The sequence below is a fragment of the Malus sylvestris genome, chromosome 9 (assembly GCF_916048215.2).
Source record: "Malus sylvestris chromosome 9, drMalSylv7.2, whole genome shotgun sequence".
Taxonomy (NCBI): Eukaryota; Viridiplantae; Streptophyta; class Magnoliopsida; order Rosales; family Rosaceae; genus Malus; species Malus sylvestris.
In genome coordinates, this window is record NC_062268.1 from 31,110,095 (window position 1) to 31,132,442 (window position 22,348).

The 22,348-nt window shown below is 38.3% G+C and overlaps 4 protein-coding genes across 5 annotated transcripts; 1 reads left to right on the forward strand and 3 right to left on the reverse strand.

Annotated features, from left to right (window-relative positions):
• Positions 1-874: 874 nt before the first annotated feature.
• Positions 875-4,185, reverse strand: LOC126583170 (protein DETOXIFICATION 8-like). The gene is made up of 7 exons (XM_050247480.1): positions 3,958-4,185; positions 3,155-3,699; positions 2,749-2,835; positions 2,592-2,648; positions 2,089-2,327; positions 1,351-1,556; positions 875-1,072 (listed from the first exon to the last, which is right to left on the reverse strand). Exons 1-7 carry the CDS (start codon positions 4,171-4,173, stop codon positions 1,010-1,012), a joined length of 1,413 nt encoding a protein of 470 aa, XP_050103437.1. The 5' UTR covers positions 4,174-4,185; the 3' UTR covers positions 875-1,009.
• Positions 4,186-5,254: 1,069 nt separating this feature from the next.
• On the reverse strand, positions 5,255-9,244 carry LOC126583168 (2-hydroxyacyl-CoA lyase-like). Its single transcript, XM_050247479.1, has 2 exons — positions 7,660-9,244; positions 5,255-5,859 (listed from the first exon to the last, which is right to left on the reverse strand). Exons 1-2 carry the CDS (start codon positions 9,061-9,063, stop codon positions 5,545-5,547), a joined length of 1,719 nt encoding a protein of 572 aa, XP_050103436.1. The 5' UTR covers positions 9,064-9,244; the 3' UTR covers positions 5,255-5,544.
• Positions 9,245-11,745: 2,501 nt separating this feature from the next.
• LOC126583172 (uncharacterized) lies at positions 11,746-14,575 on the forward strand. Its single transcript, XM_050247482.1, has 6 exons — positions 11,746-12,090; positions 12,246-12,296; positions 13,295-13,545; positions 13,922-14,044; positions 14,129-14,182; positions 14,266-14,575. The coding sequence occupies exons 1-6, from the start codon at positions 11,904-11,906 to the stop codon at positions 14,323-14,325; spliced, it is 726 nt and encodes a 241-aa protein (XP_050103439.1). The 5' UTR covers positions 11,746-11,903; the 3' UTR covers positions 14,326-14,575.
• Positions 14,576-14,963: 388 nt separating this feature from the next.
• LOC126583174 (histone chaperone ASF1B) lies at positions 14,964-17,731 on the reverse strand. Of its 2 annotated transcripts, none has more exons than XM_050247485.1 (3): positions 17,455-17,731; positions 15,786-15,901; positions 14,964-15,682 (listed from the first exon to the last, which is right to left on the reverse strand). In XM_050247485.1, the coding sequence occupies exons 1-3, from the start codon at positions 17,561-17,563 to the stop codon at positions 15,329-15,331; spliced, it is 579 nt and encodes a 192-aa protein (XP_050103442.1). In that variant the 5' UTR covers positions 17,564-17,731; the 3' UTR covers positions 14,964-15,328. The 2 variants fall into 2 exon arrangements, with proteins under 2 accessions (XP_050103442.1, XP_050103443.1); XM_050247486.1 differs by lacking the exon at positions 17,455-17,731 and adding an exon at positions 16,959-17,406.
• Between the last annotated feature and the right edge of the window lie 4,617 nt (positions 17,732-22,348).

A 22,348-nucleotide genomic window follows, 5' to 3' on the forward strand; every position in this document is an offset into this window, starting at 1 on the left:
TAGCAGCCCCTGCTCATGTGGATTACCAGCTCCTAATTCATTCGAAATTCGATGGCTACGTTGCGCCAAATGCATATGATAAAAAATAAAAAAATAAATCAGTTGTTAAATCTTGTTGGCACAAAGATGGAATATTGATCTTGCTGCAGTACCAACACCATATGGTATAAAGTAGTGCAATGAAGTTGTTTTGAGGCTGCTCAAAAGGTAATTGATGGACACGAAGACAGCGAGAAGAGGGGATGGGTATTGGTTTATGGACATGAAAATACATGTTTATCCCTTCATTTTAATGGAAATTTCACGTTTGGACTAAAGTGCTAACGATCTTTCATCACAAGGATGTAAAGCCTCATTTTTTTTTTTTTTTACCACGAGAGCCATCTTCCAACTATCCTATAACGATGATGACCATTTGTCCAATTAAGCCTAAGATTTATGTAGTTATAGAAAGCATTAATGTCCTTATTTTCAACAACTTTCGCATCACAAAATAAATATGTTAAACATGTCTGTGAAAATGGCAAACACGCTAAATTCAGTGGCCAAAAAGAATAAAAAATTATTCACATTCCGTTCAGCATCCAGATCTATTTTAACCTATACAAGCAGCTTTGGCCACAGCAAATTGGAACATGATCAAAGACTCTCTTCACCAGCAAGCCATATATAAGGATCAATTTACATTTATAACAGCCGGTTTTTTCGTGACGATCGGATTCCAGAAGGGCGGCAGATGACTAAAGTTCTTCAGGTCTCTTGAACTCCTATACGTTTATCTAGATGACCAAATTTTTATTACAATCAACCGATCGACTTGGCGCCAATTGTTTGTGTTATGTTAACCTGTTTTTTCTCGCTTGCTAGCTACTACTTTGTACTTAAACATGTACAATTCCTTCTGATGATGAATTTTGAATTTTGAGCAGAAAATATGTAATGACTGCAAATTGTAACGGACAAAAGGCTCCTTGCTCTCATTTCCAAAGTTCTTTTTCTTTTATCTCATTCAATTTGCTTCGCTGTCTTCTGATAATCGCTCCGCGAATACCCTCTCCCTTGCCCTCTTTGCCTGCAATACATACATATAAAGGATGTTCAGAGACTATTTTTTGGTGTATCAAATTGGAAAATTCTATCTTCAAACAATATATAGTATACATCAGCTCTTTTAATTATTTGATCGACGTGACGAGTTCAGTTTTTCTTATTTTAGATATAAAATGATAATCCCCGTTGAAACAATATATTATTGTACTATAGAATACTGAACCTTTTTAAACATATTATCTTCAAATTAACAAATTACGCAGAGAAATATTCAAAGAGAAATTAATTGTGAGTTCAAACCTGTTTTGTCCAATTGGTGAAGCTAGTGATAAGAGCAAGAAGAGCAGATTGTACAGCAGACCCGGCCACTATTCCAATCCAAAGGCCCTTCCCCCTTAAGCCTAGAGCAAATCCCAGTGCACAACCCACAGGAAGTCCAACCAGATAAAACGCCCCAAGATTCACATATGCCCCTATATGTTGCCATCCACTTCCTCTAGCAACACCTGATGCATACAGGAAAATAGCTCTTATATGTTTGTCTCCCAAGTTAGGGTACGTACGGAATTGACAAAACCGCTTTCAAGTAACCAAAAATGCGTTTGGAAGCGTTTGACATAAATATAACTAGCAGTGTTACGATTTGTAAAGACACTATTTAGTGCTTCTGCAATAAAGTAATTTTTCAAAAGCAGTTGGGATTTCTAGTAAATTTAGTTGTGCTTCTAATAAAAAAAAGCTTCAAACATAAGTTCTTTATGTTTGAGAGAGATGTTGTGGGAAGCACTTTTACACCTAAGGCCATTTGTTGGAAGCACTTTTGAAAAAGCAATCGAGTGGTAAGTACTTCTCCAATGTTAAAAAAGTAAGTACTTCTTCAAAAAGCACTGAAAAAAACCGTTTTTGGCTGTCAAAACGTGATTTTAGTGATTCTAAAAGGCTTACCAAACAGGCGTGTAACATACAAATGTAATCCATATGGCATTAATTGCACCCAATAAACAAGCACATATGTGAGAAAAAGATGATGAAATGAACCTGAAAGAACAGCTTGTACGCTATCCATGAATACTGAGATACAAATCAGAGGTGCCATGACCACAACATAATCCACGACTGGCTTCTCACTGCTAAAAACATGCCCCAGAACGTAGCGGCAGCAGAAGAGAGTTGTGCTCACAATAACTGCCTCAGTGACTGATAGAAACATTGCAGCCCATACGGCCACTCGAGCTGCTTGTGGATTGCCAGCTCCTAATTCATTCGACACCCGAATACTGTAAAAATAGTTGAAGTTTAGGTTGACTTCAGTTATTACTTCCAGGCCCCTACCACTAAGGCACTTAATATTCAAAAACGGTAAAATGGAGGGGAATGTTGAATAGTAGGTTATTTTTTCAGACTTTTGGAATTTTAACCCCTTGTGGGCAGTTTGAGCACTGCTCGAGTGGTCTTGAGGGGAGTTCGAGTATTGCTCGAGGAGTTCTCCGTATATTTACCTAAAATAGAAAATGCACTAAAAACAATAACATGCTGAGTACCTTGCAGCAGCTCCGAATCCATACGATATAGTGAAGTGCAATGTAGAGATTGTAAGGCTGTATAACCACAAAGAATACACGAGAGTTTGAGCACATCATCCGATGATCATCACCTATATAGAAAGTAATGTGATCAAGCACAGAAATTGAAGTTTACCATATTGAAAGCACCGAAGTCTCCAGCTTTGGATTTGGTAGAAGGCCGGACAGCAAAATAATCAGCTCACATGACCACCATTTAAGACTAAATTTTTGGTCAATGCAATACAAATTAAGAGACATAAGTACACATGAAGTAAATAGGGTCAATACATTTTGCAATCTTTTCATCTAGAACCAAGCACAATTTGCTTCGTTTTTGAAAGTTGACATAAACAATAGTATAAAGTTAAAAACTGTTGCATCATTGATCCGTCAAGTGTTGCATCGAAAAACAACTATTAACTTGACGCTTAGATTAATGGATGTCAATGGTGTCAATTTTTAGGATTGATTTTGTCAATGCTGAAAAGGTAATTATTAAGTTTGTCGCACATCGTAAACATAAGGAGTAAGAAAATTACCAAATCATTACAGCGGAGGGGACGGCTAAGCGAAAGAACAGTCCAATATGGACCAAAGACTCCATAGAAAATGCAAGACGGGTTTCCTCGAAGGATGAAGAAAACATTGCATACAACCACAGCAGTACCACATACAACCAAGTTGACAAACTAAAGGATATGGCTGAACCCTTAACTCCTAGTTCCAGCTTATATATAAAGGCCCAAGAGGTAAGAATATGGAAAAGAAGAATGACAAAGGAGGATAAAAGCATTGGAAAAATTGAACTCTGAGACTGGAAATATCGAGTTAAAGGCTTAAGAATTGCACCGCCAAAAAGTGCAGGAATTAGCCAAACTGAGTATATTTGTGCTTCATGTGATATTTGGGGGTTTTGGCCTACTAAGGGTAATAATTTGTCAAAGAAAATCCAGAGGACACATATTGGAGGACAAACCAAGAGAAGAGAGATCATTGCAGTGCAAGTGTAAGTTCCAAGTTTTTGATATTGTCCTGCTCCAAATGCTTGCCCACATAATGTTTCCAGTCCACCTGCCATTCCTGACTGTGATCAACAAATACATGCAAATGGGTTCATTAGTCTCAAATTGGTATTAAAAATGGGCTTGGTCAATATAATTATACAATACTAGAATTATATCAATCAATTTTTTTTTTCTAATTAGCAAGGTGTTCATGGACTTTGAAATGCATTGCAGTTTCCATTTTAAAGCCAAGAAAAAGGAAAGAAAGATACTTGATGCAAAGAAAAGAAAAAAAAAGAAGTGGTGGATGTTAGATGATGACAAGGAAGGAGACTTACAAGAAGGCTAAAACCAGTGACATTGGTGAGAGAGATGGCAATCGCAACACTGGAGAGTGCAAGCTGATCAAGATGTCCAGCCATTATCATGGACACCAGTTGCAGCAGATACTGCAGCACTGAGACTGCCACCATTGGAGCAGCTATAAAACCTTCCTTCTTCACCTCACTCAGGAATGTACCCCATGTTACGGCCCATGTCTTCTCTTCCTTCATCTCCGCCGTCGCTTGATCCATCGTCGCCATCTGCACTCCTCTCGCTTAATTACAAGTACCCTTTTATATGTTCGAGACGAGCTGTTTAATGTGTGAAGTGAGTGTAATTTATAACTATTCATATATACACACATGTGTATGTATGTATTTGAGTTTCAGAAGAGAAGCACGAATGGCCGGACTATATTCCTCAAGTTGTCTATCAGTTTAATTATGCATAGCGTTAAATGTTGGATGCCGTATTTACCGGCCTACAGAAACAAAGTTGGACTCCTGCATTGATTTAGTTAATAATTAATCAGAGAAGAAAACAAATGCAGTGACATTTGTTTTATCTTTTTACTTTGTGACAAGCAGCCCGTCAATAGTAACTCAAATGTAGAATTTTTAATTTCCTTATTTCTTAAATGAATTATATTTGACTCCTCAATAATGAGTAGGAACTCCTTACTCTTTGTAGTTAATTTGTAGAATTTTATGCTTATAATTGAAATCGATTCATAGAACCATAATATTATAAATTACTTTGTAAATATTATATATGTAAAAAGTAAATTAAAAATAAGTTCGTTAATCAATTAACTATAATATTTTGAACCGTTTATCTATTTACTCCAGTTGATTGACCAAATAACCTTGATTTTAATTGATTATATGAGGAAATGAGCTTTATAGAGTAATTTATAATATAATCTATTGCAATCATAAATATGAAATTCTATTAATCAACCACAAAGAAATTTGATTAGAATTTCCTTGTTTCATCTGTTATTTTTATTTTATATACCGTGCAGAAGAATGGTAAATGCGTCTCGTCAAACTATTTTCATGTTCATTTTATTTTTGCTCACCCGTTTGAAAATGTTTTTTTTTTAAAGCATTACTGCTAAAAAGTGTTAATAGTAAAAGCGCATCAAATTTTAATTAAAATGCATGCACATGAAGTGATACGAAAGTTTTTCAAGTGCTTATAGCTTTTTTCTGCGAAACAGGATTAAAAGAGGTTTTGGTGATCTGGAAGTGCTTTTCGTTACCAAATTCCTCCTGTTCAAATAGATAGAGAAATACAAAACTTGTACAATTTCAAAATAAATGACTGATTTGCAGATGAGGACTGAAACAGGCACAATAAGTATTCATATACCATCACAATCATCAACAAACATAAGCTCCTCCACTTTCCGGCCATTCTTCCAACATTTGTATACCACAATATCTAAAATAAAAATGAACAGTTCCTTGGCTTAATGGCATTCATTTGAAAATCTCTTCGACATACGTGCCTAACGAAACTGAGATTAGTGGAATTCGTAAAAATGAGCAACTTTACCGGGAGAAAATGAGCATGCTAAAACGCAGCTAAGGCCTAATTCAGTTCTTATGTTGAAGCCTCCCACTTTCTGCACCAGCATAAGGATCAATAACTACATTTATAACAGCAGGTTTTCGTGCGGAGAATGATTCTGAAATGGCAGACTTGAGTTCTTCAGGTGTCCCAACAAGATATCCTTTGCCTCCAAATGCTTCAATCAGAGTGTGATAACCCGCATTTGGGATGAAGGAAGTAGGAGCAGGGTCATCTTTGTAAGGCCCACTAATTTCATCTGGGCTTCTTCGATCACCACCATATACACCACCATTGTTAAAGACTATCACGACAACAGGTAACTGGTATCGAACCAATGTCTGCAGGAATCAAGAAAAAATATACAGCAATGAACTATTGTTCCTTGTGCAGCCAGAAACACACACACACGCCAGAACACAGACACACACTAAGATAAAATTTAACAGTGAAGACATATTGACCAAGAAGCATAGATGATATAATGGAAAGTTCAAAGGGAATCTTAATTACAGAAAAGAAACTGAAAAGGATAGTCATGAAAGAGCAATCAAACTTCATAACAAAACAGCTTCGAGCTCTCTAGCCTTAACAAGAGCTGCGTACAGTAATAAGGGCAAATTATGAATAGGACAACAGTTTAGCAATGTGTCCAGGTTAAGCTTCTGAACTACCTTTTCTTTCCTTCTTATTTTTTTTTAATTTTTTTATTTCCCAATTATACAGAAGACCACTGGAACCTCTTCAAAGTTTGGACCAAAATGAAGCTACCGACGACATCTCCCACCAGAAAAGATGCCAAAACCTTACTCCAACTATGGGAAAAGATGACCTTACATGGAAAATCCTATGTAGTAAGAAACTTATCGTCGCATGAATTCTCAATACAGCACCGATGTAACTAAATGATGGAACCTTGTTCCCCTTCCACCAAAAGCTAACCTTGCTGAGGCTTTCATTAGCTAAAAGAGAGAGAGACAGAGAGACAGTAAGAGGGAAGTGCCCTCAGGAAGCCACTGACCATCATTTATCAGTCTTAGAACAATTAAGACAAATATAGCAAATGTCTATTATTTGTTTATATGTCTTGAGGACTGTGTGCTCAAAGGATAAGAAACAACGATAGATATCTACAAAGGAAATCGCAAATAGAAAGGATTTCAAAGGAAAGCCAACATTGGACATGATGTGGAGACCAAAACATTCGAATAAAGCTGTCTTTGTTAAAGATAAGTTTCTAATACAAAGTAAAGCCAACATCAGACATGGTGTGGAGATCAAGGGGATCGCAAACTTTTGGAACAAAAAGTCCTTACTTAAGAAGATAGAGACTAAAAACCTCCAACTTCTAGAACCTTGAATGTGTAGACTGCACGACAGTCACCCTCAAGGCCCAACTGCTCCTACCTCTCCAAGTATAATCCAGCCCAGTTCTTAAACCCCGCCAGCACTTAACCTGCCCATTCCTTAAAGCTCTACCCTAACCTAAGCTGTCCATTTTTCAACCCCACCATCAAATAAGATGCTCACTCCCTACTTAAGCTAATCATATCTAACCATGTGACTGCAAAAAGTAAGATGACGGTTTAAGTTGTCCAACTACCTTTTCTTTCTCTAATATGTCCTTTAAAACAAAAGGTAGAAACCAAAAGGAAAAGGTTAGTACCATGTTTAATATTACTTGTGCTACTACTTTCATGAACCCAATAAACAATACCTAGGTTGATACTCCAGCACACATATCCACTTATTAAAGTATCTCGCTTCCAAATTCTTTTAATTCCTATACCTAACATGGACCACCAAATTTTCTTCCACATCTTTTGAACTAAATGGAAACCGCATCAAAGCCAACAACCAGAAATCAGAGCTCGGATGAACACAAATCAAGGCATTCCAACTCTTTAAACCATTAGTGAGATTTTGACCAACTCAAATCCAAAACAGATTCGCGGGGAGATAAAAAATATCTCGGCAACAATCAGTGTCTGCTATATCATGAAACTAATTATGTAAACAAACAGGGTCTCCTTCCTAAAGGAATCAGTCACAGCTATCAAGCATATCACTAGCAGATAATTTGCCACAATTAATAACCATTAGCACATATTTTGCAATAACAAGCATGAAAGCGATCATACCTCAACTTCCATTGCACTGAACCCAAAACCTGAATCCCCTTCCACTGCAACAACAAGCCGGTCAGGAGAAGCCACCGCAGCCGCAATGCAGTAACCCAAACCAACCCCCATTGTTCCCCAAGTCCCTGCATCCAACCTGGTCCTTGGCTCGGTCTGAACCAACACAGACCGACCCACATCCATGGTGTTAGCCCCCTCAGAAACCAGTATAGGAGCAGGGCTCCCCAACCCTGCAATTGCATCTCTAATAATCTTCATTGGCGTCAAGAAATTAAATGGCACAACTTCCTTAGCCAACTGAGCCTCCATTTTTGAAACATTGTCCTTCACCTTACTTGAAATCGCTGCAACCCACGAATGAGACCTCCCCAAACAAAAAGGGTCATCCTTGATCCCCAAATTGATCTTTTCCAACACCAACTTTGCATCTCCAACCAAACCCAAATGCGGTTTTCGCAGCTCAATCTCTTCCTTACTAACATCAACCAAAATGAACTTCACATCCTTAGACCATTTGGGAGGCTCACCAAAGTGCAAAAGCCAGTTAAGCCTGGCGCCGACAACGAGCGCCACATCACATTTCCCGATCGCCAGAGACCTCGCTGCCGTCGCCGCCAGCTCATGAGTATCAGGCAACAGTCCCTTCCCCATTGGAGTGGGCAAAAATGGGATTCCGGTCCTCTCCACTAGTTTCCCCAACTCATTCTCCGCTCGAGCAAATGCAGCTCCTTTCCCAAACACAATCAACGGCCGCTCCGCGTGCCGTAGCAGCGAAACCGCTTCATCAATCTGCGAATTCTGTACTTTCAGAACCTTCTCCGACTCCGACTCTCCGAATTTATCGGCAGCGGTGGCCAATAAGCTCTCAGCCTCCGCCTCAGAAATTGTCTGGTGCAGAACATCCGACGGAAAATCCAAATAGCACCCTCCGGGTCGACCCGAACCGGCTTCAGCGAGAGCCTGAAACACGCAATCCGGGATTTCTTTGATTGATTTAGCTTTGGCGGAGAATTTGGAAAAGGGTTCGACGGCTGCGATCTGATCGAGCTCCTGGAAATCGCCGCGGCCGAAATCTTTCTGGTCGCACGAACCAGAGATCATCACCATGGGCCAAGCATTGGTCATGGCGTTGGAAAGACCGGCGAGCCCGTGGACGCATCCGGGACCCGAGACCGTGAGGAGGACCCCGGGTCGACCAGTTAGATACCCGTAGGCGGAGGCGGCGTAACCCGCGGACTGCTCGTTGTGGAAGGCAATAAACCGGATTCCGAGCGAGACCGCACGGTTCGCGAGCGAGGTAACAGGAATTCCCACGACGCCGAACATGTGGTCGACGCCGAATCGGGCAAGGGCCTTGGCGATCAGCTGGTTGCCATCGAGTGCGGTTGTGGTTGATTCACCCATTGGAGCTGATTGCTGTGCTTCTTCTGGTTTTGGGGGGGGGAATAAGTGAGTGGAGTGGGTACATATAGGCACAGAAGTTGGAGGACGATTATGCCCTGAGAGATTGTTGGGAAATGTGTTATATGGGGGAGGTGGTGGAGAATGAGGAGATGGGTAGATTGAGAAATCAAATTTGATAAGGAATGATGAGTCGCTGAGTCAGCCGCCGTTGCTTTTCTGGTTTGGTGGGCGGTCTGTCAATGCCCCAGTGGAACAATAAACAAATTTTTTTTTTTAACAACTGATAAGGAAAATGATATGAGCTTGACATCATAGTATGCTAGTAATAATGTGGTTCAAATTCATCTTTGACAAAAATCGAACCTAAGACCTTGTGAGGAAGAATACCACTATACCGTAGTACTAAATAGCAGAAGATAAACAATTTATTAAATAGCTTATTTACTAGTAATATTTTTGCTCATTTTTAGTTACGACCTTTATAATACAATTTTGATAGAAGTGCAGCCATTACAAAAAGTAAAACAATGAAACAAGTCTCAAAAGTGAGCCTGTAACAATGCCTAAGCCGAAAACTCTAGAATTGGAAACGAGAACCAGCCTACTCCGCCAAAATAAACGCATTATCATTGTCAAGTAGCCGTTACCAAGAAGAAGAACCAACGAACCCAAAAAATGAAGGAAAAAAAATGGAGGTGGGCGAGCAACCCTCGCTAAAAGCGCTCCTATAATCCTGTCAAGTAGTGCGAATTGCACTTTAGCAACCACCAAAACTCGAAGCACGCCTCCAACTAAAGTCCATGGAGGAAGAACTCGAGAAGCCAAAGCCGAACTTGATGGGCAGTAACTCATGGCAGTTAGAAAAAAGCCATCAAACTCAAATATGCGATAAGAATTGCCAACAATTGAGATAAAGCTTAAAAAAATTGAGACAAATCTCAAGGAAACGAGACAAGCTCATAGCAAAATTACTAGAAATCAAGGGCCAAATGAAAAGAAAAGGAAGAAGATGGGGTTTAGGGAAGAAGGAGAAAGGAATTAGTAAAGAAAGAGATGGGGTTGCCACTGACCCCAAGCAAGAAGAAAGGTTGGTGGCTAAATGGAGAGTTGGGTTTTGCGGTTCCTGTCATAAGTGATTTTGAACAAACGATATTATTCACGTTAAGGAAATGAGGGAGTAGGCTAAGTCTTTTATTAGTAATAATGTGGTTCATATTTGCCTTTGACGAGAATCAAACCTAAAATCTCTTATTTACAAGTGAAGATGAATATTATTATAGGTGATTAAAAGTGGGAAGCGACTTCCTATGCTACATCATGAAGCTGACGTCGTAAAAGTGTAATTAACCAAAGGGAAAGGGATCATCTCTGGATCCCTTTCACTAAATCCACTAAAGTCAAGGAATTCAAACTCTTAAAATTTGGTCTAAAGGTTAAAGTTGCTATAATTTTTAAGGTAAATCTTAGTTTACTACCCTCATATTTCGTGGTTTTCAACATTTGGTACATGAAGTTTTTTTCGTTCCAGAGTCATACCTAAAGTGTTAATTTTGAGACAGTCTCATATATATGTTAGCTTAGCTGTTAAGTCTCCCGTTAACTGATGATGTGGCGCCCATGTAGACAATGACTGGACGCCACGTGGAAATTAAGGGTTCCACATGGAAATTAAAAATTCAAAAAAATAATTATTTAAAGGAAAAAAAAACCCAAATCCCCTTCATCTTCCCCAGAATCCCAACCTGTGCCCACTCTCCCATCCCCATCACCCACCCATTCCCCATCCCTCATCACCCGCAACCACCTCCCCTTTCACTTAACAAAACAGGGGGTTGATGGAGATGAGAATCCAGCCGTTGTCACTCAAATTCGACGAAACGGTCTCCATCGAATCGAAGCTTAATGGGTTTAATGGGTTCATGGGAGTCCTATACGCAATGAGGAACGTGAACTCACTGCTACTAATGATCCTACTGTACAAGCTGGTGTTCTGCTGGCCGGAGGAGGAGTCGTTCATGGTATCAACAACGAGGCTGCAACAAAAGGTTGCGGCGGAGATCATGTAGATTAGGAAGATGTTAGGGGTTCTGATGTCGGAGTTCAAGAGGTCGAATGCGGCGATGGAAGAGCTGAGGGGATTTGGAGATAAGGGGACCATAGGGGGTGGTGGAGTGGGAGGAGGAAGGCGACGGCGGGGTTTTTGGGATGGGAGAAGGGGGTGGGCTCGGGTGGGATGGAGGTGTAGTGGGGAGGGAAGCGGTTGCGAGTGATAGGGGATAAAGGAAGGGATGAATGATGGGGGTAGGGGTGGGAGGTTGGGCACGAGTAGGGATTCCGGGGAAGACGAAGGGGATTTATTTTTTTTTTTTTACTTTTCTTTAAATAATTATTCTTTCAAATTTTTAATTTTCATGTGGATCCCTTAATGACATGTGACGCCTAGTCATTGTCCACATAGGCGTCACGTCATCAGTTAACGGGAAACTTAACAACCAGATTAATGGATGTACGAGATTGTCTCAAAATTAACACTTTAGGTATGACTCTAGGATGAAATAAACTTCATGTACCAAATGTTGAAACTACGAAATTTGAAGATAGTAAACTGAGATTTACCCTAAATTTTTAAAGACACCTGTTTTTAACTGTTGGATCAAATTTGATTGGCTCAGATCCCTTGTGGATTTGCGGAAGGGTTCCGGAGCCCTTTCCTAACCAAAGCAGTTCCTTCTTTCTCATACCGCTAAACCATCCCTCCCTTCGCTTTCTCCCCGCTCAGCCGCCGCCCTCACTCATTCAGTCATTCTCTCACTCTCTCTCTCTCTCTCTCAGTTAGCAAAATGATAAAGCGGCGATTCTACAAGCTAGAACATGGCGACAGAGATGGCCCCTCCAATTCATCTTCATCCTCGTCGGATTCTGAAATGGAACCACAAGCCACAGACGACTCGGATGAAGAAGAAGAAGAAGAATATGATGCAGTCCAAGAACTCAAGGACGATGCTCAGTCCTGCTCTACCTCTTCTGGTTTTCTCTTCCTTCCCTGCCCTTTAATTATCATTTTTTTTTACATTTATATGATTTTTTTTGTTAACTTATTTTCTGAATTGATTAAAAGAAAAGGTGGGTATTGATTAATATTGGCTGAAATTCAATTTTTCTTCTGGTTTTTTGATTTCCAGGATATCAAAGTGAGGATAGCTCTGCGACTGAAGTTCCTGTTGATTCATCAGGTAAGGCTTGTTTGGAAGAATATAAGCATTTTTTGTTTTCAGTGAAGTTTTAGTTGTTTCATGGATATAGAGTTTTCTATTTGCATTTTTGCATTGATGTTATGGATTGTTCTATCGGGATACATTGTCTATTGAAACAACAAGTTTTCGCTACATCAGTTCGGATTGTAGAGTCTATCATAACATTCCCACCCTTGTTAGTTTTTGCCTTCCTCCTTCCATAGCACTACTCCCTCCCGAAAAATTGAATGAAAGTGAAAGAAATAGTCGGAAAATGAGGAGAAAATACGGGCTTATCAGTTTTACTTGATGTATTATCGTGCATAAAAGTCGTAACTCTCATCCTTAGGAGTGCTGTAAAGTTGATATGAAAATTAGGATTCAACTTCCAATCACAAAACACGCAGCATCTTGTTATGCCGTTTTGCTTAAAAAATAGATGTTACTACAAGATAGATGCTTACGTGGACTCAAGTATAGATCATGAAAGTTCGAATTTCGTAGAATAGTGCAGGTAACTACAACTTAATGATAGTTACGGGTTGAAATTCTTCACTCACAACTGTTGCCTTCACTCAGGGTGCTATAAAACTTCTCACAAAAGGTTTTTGCATCATATGGTCATATAATGTTGCACATAAGTAGAACTTCAGGACAGTGTTCGGGTGACCTTCTTAACTCACACAAATATTTCCTTCGGGAAGCTATCCATAAAAGGTTACACCTTTCTATTTCTGAATGGTTTTAGGATGAAATATAAGATTGTAATTCTAATTACAACCAAGTGTCCAAAGAAGCATTAGTACCTCTTATCATTTTGGAATTATGGAACCGTGCAAGATATTGTTATCCTAGAAAGTTAAACAAGGGGAAATTTGTATCATAACTATCACAACTTGATTGATTTGCTTGCTTGAGTGCATTCTATATCTTAATGTTTGACCAGAATGATTACGCTTATGTTTTGACAAGATACATGACATCATTTTTCATGTCAGGTCTACCAATAACTGAAGATGATGATGCTTCAACCGGACATGAAAGACCGGCTCTTATGGTCGATCAGTTGCTTATTAAAAGTGGTTCAAAATTACCAGAGGAAGAATCTAAAATCATGCCAGACGAGGAGTCAATACCAGTAGATTTACCAGACTGTATCGTGAAATGCAAATCAGCTTTTAAATGCAGGTTATGCCCTAGAATTGTCTGTTTGAATGAGGAGAGTTTAAGGGCTCATCTGAAATCCAAGGTAAGATGTGTGGCTTACGTATCTTTCTATAGAGTTAAATCATCAGTTGGTATTTGCTACCTCAATTTTTTGTCATTGTATACGACTTGCTACTATTTCTTACCTTGATTAGATTGCATTGGTTATCTGTTTCATTTTGTGGTTAAGAAAATATGATGCTATCCGCTTTCTTCCTTTTGACTGTCTCGGATATGAGATCATTTCCAATATGCAGAACTGGTAGTGCAAAATGAAGAAGCGCCAGACTGATTGATACAGATTGATACAGCTTTGTTGTGTTTGCTAGCCTGCATTTAATTGAAGAATCGCCAGCAATTTTATGTTGTCTTATCAAGACAATTACCAGTGACTAATTATATTGTTGTTATTATTGCAGAGACATGCTCGATCTGAGAAACTATTGGACGAAGGTAGGCTGAAGACCATACTGAACGCTGATGGGAAAATTGATGAAGAAGAGACCCCTGCTTTATATGCTAAAATTCTAGCTAATTCACAGGTAAGTCTCCCATTGATAAAATAAACTAGAAAATATGTCGAGTGGGCATGCAGGAAGCTAACCTTCTCCGCTAAATTATTCCAGGGTATGCCGAGAAAGAAAAGTAAAAGACAAGACAAGAATGGGTCGAAAAAGAAGGTAAAAAAAACATCACCACAATGTTAGGATATATTTAGGCTTTAAAGTATGAAGTCTCTTATAACGGATGGTGTAATATGCAGAGGACGAGATATGGTGGGAAGCAATCCAAAGGGAACCCGTCCAAGAGAAGGCGTGGATAAAGTGCCAAGAATGTTGTTTTGGGTTGCCGTCTTGTGAGAGAACACAACAGCGAGAAAGGAAAACAAGGATTTTGCCATTTTGTATCGAATTAAGGAAGCTATCTTAAGATTTTCGTCGCTTTCGAGTGATGTGGCTAAACTGACTGCTTGATAATACTTTGCTCTGTTCTTTAGCTTCAGCCACTTCTAAGCTTGTTATCAGGAGAATGAGAATGATCAGGTCTTGCATTCGTAAGATTTACTCGACAAATTATACGAGTTATGCTACGAACAGTCGTCCATGCTTTCTAACCACTTAGCAGAGACTCAGCATCCAGCTTTAAGGGTCGAAATTGCCCCTTAAAACCCTGAGACTAGGAAGTGATAGAAGAACTGTAACAAAAGCCACAACAAAAACCATACACAACTTTTAAACAAACGTCTGGTTGAACGGTTCAGCCCATCCACAAGCTAAAATGTAAGCATGGCTCTTCAATGACTTAATCAGTTAAGGTGCCGATGCAATAACCCGCAATAACTCAAAACATGCTACCCCTAAAATTCTTGATACAGGCTCCCGGGGCCAATAGCACAAGTGAAAGACCAAACCATTGCATTTTCCATTTACGACGATCCTTGATTAAGCAAACTTAAAACAATGAAAAAACTCCACAAGTGAGATTAGTACAAAAAGTTAAGATCATACACAAGGTTCAGTGAGATTTCAGGCTAATAGTGAACATCTGTCTCCTATTACTACAAATTTGATAATCCCAGTCAGCACAAAATATGACCTGAATGAAACAGACTTCCAACAACCAAAAGTCAGCACAGCTTCATGAACCAATGTTACCGTATTCACAGGGTAGAAGTTCTAAACTTCAAACCCCTTCCCAGGTAGGGCCAAAGCATTTGGTATCCTTCTAAAATTTTGGCAATCGCCCAGTGAAACAATATGCATAAAGTTTTCCCAGAAAGAGGATAACGAAAGTCAAAAAGGAACTGGAAGCCTGTGATTCAATACCTAAGGTTTCTGCTCCTCTGAAGGATTTACAGGCAAAACAAGCTGTTCTGTGCTTCCATCTGCTTCATTAGGCTGATCAAGTGGAGGGGGTTGTTCTCCACTCTCAGTATTCTCTGGCTGGAAATTGATGGGGAACTTTGTGACCCTCGGTTTGTCAGACAAAATGTTTCTTTGAACCCTATCAATCAAGACCTTTGGAGGAGGTTCTTCTCGCAGCTGCTCATCATCATAATCATTGTTAACGTAGTAGCCCACTCGGATAAATTCCTGACCAATATAAGAGCAGGTCAACAGAAGCACAGTCACACCAATGATGTCTTCATCACGAATCTTGGATGGGTCAGGAGGATCTGCCTGCAAAATTATCAACAAAATTAATGAAGGTGATTCAAATTCAAACGCACCTCGTGGATCAGATGTGAAAAGGATACGGTAGAAGGATCTAGTGGAAGCTTACCTGTAGTACAAAACGATAGTTTCCGACATTGACAGGCCCAACAAGTACACTCTCCAGGAGTTGGTCATAAGTCTCATCCTCAGCAGATCCCACGTAGATGAGCTTCCATTCCAAATCTGTGTTGCCATGAAAATTACTCAACAATTAAACAAGGCATCACTTTTAGAGTTCACCCAGAACTAGAAAAGCATGTGCAACTTGGTGCTACTTGTGCAAACCTCAGAAGGCATCACTTTTAGAGTTCACCCCGAACTAGAAAAGCATGTGCAACTTGGTGCTACTTGTGCAAACCTCAGAAATTCAGCTCCCCATTCTATTCAATTTTCATGCAAACAATCATTACCTAACTAGTAGGGATGACTCATGAAGCTGGAAACCAGATGACCCTAAAAGTCCTCTTATTACGCTCTTAAGTTATTTAATGAGATAGGGTCTGGAACTAGAAGATTAAACATTTTAAAAAGAATCTACACATAACTATTTACTAGTCTGTTGTCCTCAATGAGTCCATATCCCTACCCGGACCAAGTCCATGCTTCAAGTTGGTGCAACTTGGTGGTTAAATAATTTCCTGTTGAACAAACCTACAAAATTAGAAATATTTTAGAGTTACAGCTCTAAAATTTTCCTAATTTACATACTGCTACCTTTTCACTCTTTCAGAGATACCTTTCTGGTTTTCTTTAGGGTTCTATATAGACCTGTGCAATACCTATACAATGACCAATCACCAGTTGTAGCACCTCAGACAAGTACTATAATTACAGTCATGTGACTGAAACGTTAAACAATATTCCAGACCTGAAGCACCTTAACAATGCATCTGTTGTTTGCTAAATTTTATTTCTATTCCAAAATTCATTCATCTCCTTTAGCTGTATTAAATTGTAAACAGTCTAAATAGATCCAGTTGCACATACAACACAAAGAACACGAGGGATGGGAAAAGGTTTCGAGAGGGGTCAGGGGTAAGGGCACAACAAAACATTGAAACTGAAATGACCAGAATAACCATACAGATGTATACAATGCACCCTTGAAATGCAGAAATTACTTGTTATTAGCTAAGCTGATAAATCCAACATGGTCATGGATAGAAAATATACCACCAATCTTTTTTCTTTTAAATTCATAAAGGAAACACAAAACGGTGTATTTAGAACATATGCTCACTTGAAATGCAGATACGCGACATATTAGCGAGGCTGGTAATCGTGAATGCATACAAAACACAGTTGACTTCTTTGAGCATCACACCGTGTCCACCGCTACAGAATCTTCTAACATACTACAATGTTCATTTTGAAAAACGAAAAGAAGAAGAAACACTCAACAACCAAGAAATCGTCTATGGGTTTCAGTTCCGACTCAGAACCCTAGCAATAAACTCAATCAATTAGGTGTATGTCCCCAGTGTATCATATCAATAAAACATAATTATCCAAGCTATAGTATATGAGCTCCTGAACACCCATTTCCTTGCAAGCCAAGGAAACTCGATTTTCGGAAGATATCCTCTACCCATTCAACATTACATCTAACACTTCCATTTCCAATTGTACTACCAATTTCTCAATCAAACACGAAAAAACCCTAATTGAAACTCAATCACACAATTAAAAACAAAAATACAAAAACAAAAAAGCAAGAGAGAGAGGGGAAACGGTACCGTCTTTGAGAGGAGTGTTGCACTCGTAAGAAATTTCAAACTGGAAGGGTGCGAGAAACAGAGCCGGATTGTCAAGCACCGTCACGTTCGTGATGTTAATGGCGCTCATTGCAACGAAGCCCAGAGGAAGAAGACGACGACTGTAACAACTACTCTACTCGCATAGGGTTCCTTGTACGGACGGATTGAAACCCTAGGTTCCAGAACCTTCATCGAAATCGCAACCGGAATCGCGAACTGCTTTCGGAACACTACGGTACGGTAATGAAAAGACAATTTGGTCTTATGTGACTGCATAAAAGTAGGGACAGTAATGTAATTCGCATAAATTAAATATTTTTTTTAGTGAAGTGCCGATTTAATTATTGGATTATCACCTCAGTGAAAATTAGGTATCTGAATTTTTTTTTCAGTAAAATAAGTCCCTAAATTCATTAGAAATTGCTAATTTCATGCCTACTATTATATTTAAAACTATTTTATCCAATTTTTCGCCAACTTAAGTCACTTGACACACTTTAAAGTGTAATACCATCATTTTCTCATCTATAAGCCCTTAAAATTTCATATAGGTTGCAAATTTAATGTCTAATTTACCCTTAAAAGTTAATTTACACTATTTCTTTATGAAAAACTACTAATTCTCATTCAAAGTTGACTTCATACACTATTTCTTTATGAAAAACTATCAATCTACCCTCTAATGTGTATCACATGCAAGTAACGTGACTTAAATTGATGGAAACTGAACATAGTAGCTTCGAATATAACATTAGGGATGTAATTGGCAAATTTTTATAATTCAGGGACTAATTTTTCTGAAAAAAATAGTTTAGAGACCTAATTTTCACTAAGGTGATAATTCAGGGACTAAATTGGCAATTTTACTAAAATTGAAACTGAACTGAAACTTTGGTTTGGTTTAATTTTCTTTCCGTTTTTTTCGGTTTGGTTTCGGTATATTTTTTATTTATTTTTTTATAAAACTTGATCCTTTTTTTAATATGGAATTTAGAAAAAAGGCTTGCATTGGTATACTAATAATAAGAAAATGGGGACAGTGGAAAAGTGGAAAGGTAGTTATACATATACAAGATCATATAAACCAATCTATTCTATTAACAACCTCATTTGCAAAGAAAAATGATCATTGTATCCATTTAAAAAGCAAACAAATAGAAAAACTCTTCCAAGTTTCAAAGCCTTCCAAAACTTTTCTCTATAACCAATGAAATATTCTCCCTAATTGAACCAAGTATGCTCCTTGAAAAAACCATAGGCTTAGTTTTAAACTTGGCAACAAAGTTTCACAAAGAAACATCATGGACAAACATTCATAAAGTGTAAAGGGATTCGGTTCGATTTGGTTTCCAAACCTCCAAAATCGAAACTGAACCAAATAAGGTTCGGTTCGGTTTGGTTTTTTCCTTTTTGGTTCAATTTTTTCGATTTTCGGTGTTCGGTCCCCTTTTTTTTCAGTTTTTGATTTTTTGAACCCACCCCTATCCACATCTTCATAACATATCTCTAATTTTTAAAAATAAAATATAAAAACATAAATCTCTCTCTGGTGCCTCTCTCTTTCACATTTCTCTCCAATTTTTCTCTCTCCCATATATTTAAAAAAAATAATTGTTTCAGCTTACGCTAGTATAATTTATACGACTTATTATTGACTGTACACAAACCTAATTCTACACAAGTGTATTTTTCTTTCTAAATGTAAAATGTTGGGAGTTAATAATTAAATTTTTAGAGTGCCAATGACAATTCTCATATTTATTTTTAGGGCTTTATTGGAGATGTTATTGATTTTTCGGTTCGATTTGGGAGTTTTGAATTTTGTGGGATTTGATGTTTTGTCATTTTAAAGAGCAAAATAGAAATGAGATAGTTATCCGATGGATATGGGCGATAGGCACTGTCAAAATGGTGGGAGTTTTTTTTGTGAAGGCTATAGAAACGGCTATTTAGCAGTACGGGTAACTTGGAGCGAGAAGGGGGCAGAGCCTAAAAGGAAGGAAAAAAACGGACTGACACCAAAATATAAGAAGTGATAATTGCCGCAATGACAACACATGCTATACACGTTTCTTGAGGTGCCATGAATTTCTATATTTCAGTTTGGTTTAACCAAAATAAAATATTCGATAATTGGTTTAGTTTAATTTCGGTTTGCTCCAACTAGTTTTGTTTAGTTTGAGCTCATTTGTTTTCTTGTTGGAGTTATGTCATGTCACTCAAAGCCAAAACTTAATAATCAACTCTCTCACACAATCTATCAACTAATCTAAAGAGAAACTGTTACGACATGTCTCTGATTTTACTATATTTTAATTCTTGAAGGTTGAAGATGACCAAAATGCCCCAAGATGGGTAAGTGTTGACTTCTGTTGACCTTTGATCTTGTGACATGTTTAACCTATCACCTTAGTATATTATTGTAGTCTCGACGATACAAATGTGTGAGCGCAAGCAGAATGAATTTTAGAGTTAAAACGAAGATTCTTATAGCTCAAAGGCATTTTAGTAATATTACTATATTCTAGATTTTTTCCTTCAACTTATTTTATTTCTGTTTGCATTCAGGTCCAAAGAGGTTCACTCCCTTTTTCTTTTCTTCCCACATGCTTTCTCTCATTTCCCTTTTTTCTCTCTTCTTCCTCATCTATCTCATCCTTCCCCGACAACCTCAAAAACATCGGTAGCGGAGCCGCATTTCTCTGGCGAACCGAGCCACCCAACCATCACCATCCTGACCACTTTTTGCCACGAACCATACCCTGGTCGTTGTTCCTTGAAATTCAAACCCGATACACCGATTTAAAGAACTCCAATGTTGAGGAACTTTCCCAATAATTTTTCTACCATTTTAGTGAAGGTAAGCCTCGATGTCACTATTGTTATATAGGTTCGTTGAATATCAATTTTCATATATTGCATGTGTGAAATGGTTGAGAGATGGCGCATATTCGAAAAGGAAAAGTCTCTAGGTTCTCCAGCAAGAAAACCTAGAATATGTGAGAGGACAGAAGGGATTCCGGCTAAACAGCAAGGAATCGATCATCTAGACTTGTACTAATGTGTTCGTTGAAGTGGAGCAAAACCTAAACCTTGGATTAGACATTGAAGCAACGATGGCGGCACGGCGAAGACTTGACATTTTCCAACCAAATTCCCCATATTTTGGCGAGTTATAATGGTAGACCAGTTGAGGCAGTTGAACCTTAAATATTTCAAAAGTATATTCCCTTCAAATTCTCATTAGATGCCAATGAAATATTCCAATGTCGATAGAATATTTCAACTGTATATTTCAACAGTGACAGAATATTTCAACTATATATTTCCACACGTGATGCCTAAGCATAAGTAAAGTACAGTAGAGGTAGTATGAAAATTATAATCCTTGTCGATAAAGCTCAGCTACTAAAATCTGGAGGGGTGAAAAACAAAGGTGAGTCGGCCTAAAAAAATAGTTTTGTAAAAACCTTTTCGAAAACATAAGAACTACTCGCCGTAAAACAAGTATAGTTTCCAAAATATACATACTACATATAGTATGGAAGTACTTACTATACTTACTATAAACCGTAATATCTTGAACATGCAATATTTCACAATATATCCTAAGTAAGCACATAACATTTTATAATCATCACATCTCGCATAAACGATATATCATATCGGGTGCTCATCGACATATGCTGACACACGAGTTCATGCAGAGATATTCTAGCATGAACATGACTGGGTGTAATCTAGTACTACAATCAAGTGAAGACTAGTGATAAGCGCATCACATACAAGTTGTAATTGCCTATAGCAATCTAGGACAAGACTGGCACCTACAATAGATCCAAAGTGAGTGTGCGGTGCAATGTGAACATACACATGAAGCCTGGCCTGGCCTGGCCCAGGTAAGTACTAACACTAGTGTAGCACATGATAAGCAAATAACGTAAATAAAATCATATAGCGGTAAATCGATAATTCACATCGACATAATACTATTCACGGCCATAAATATAATTAAGGCATCCTGTAATAATATGCATACATGTGCATCCCGTAAGATTATTCATAATTTTCCAACAATATGACATTTCCTTATAACCGTTAATTTAATTATGGCAATCACGTAGAAAATTCATTAATAAATATATATGTTGAAACTATCAAATATATATATACTATATAAAAAAAAAGACTCACTCACAGATACTTATGAGGTTGCAGCCGTTCGAACGAGTAAATACGGATCACTAATGTAAATTGTACCTAAGCACAATAGAGATCCATTAGTAAAACTCAATTAAAATGTTTGAATTTGGAGAAATGAACGGTGGATTAGAAATTAGCGGGTCGAAATACGCTAAGAATGGTCAAGGGTAATTTTCGTAAAAAGTCAACAATCAACTCTAAAAAGTCAACCAAGATGCCCTAGTGGTCAACTATGTTAAAACTTTGGAATTTCACTGAATGTATGCCAAAAATGGACTCAAGAGTCAAGACATCGAAATTAGCCTAGGATGGTTTTCGATAAATTTTTTGAAAAAGTCAACACAAGGAATATTCTAGGAAATATTCCAAGAATATTTCATGATCCATTTCGAAATGGGCTGGGTCGGGTTAATAGACTAAAGGCTTGGGTCGGCCTATGGATCAGGTTTTTGGGCCGGATTTAGGCTTAAGCCATTTTTTCTTTTTTTTTTCTATAACGGGTCGGGTTGACCAGTTTAGGCTCCCAGATCGCTGGACCTAACGAAGAAGAAGATCAAATTTTGTGGAGGGAGGCCGGAAAACTTCAAACACCTACCACAAGTTCAAAACTCAATCATTCTCTACAATTCAAAAGGCAAAATGAAGCTTAGAGCATAAGGAACAAGAACCT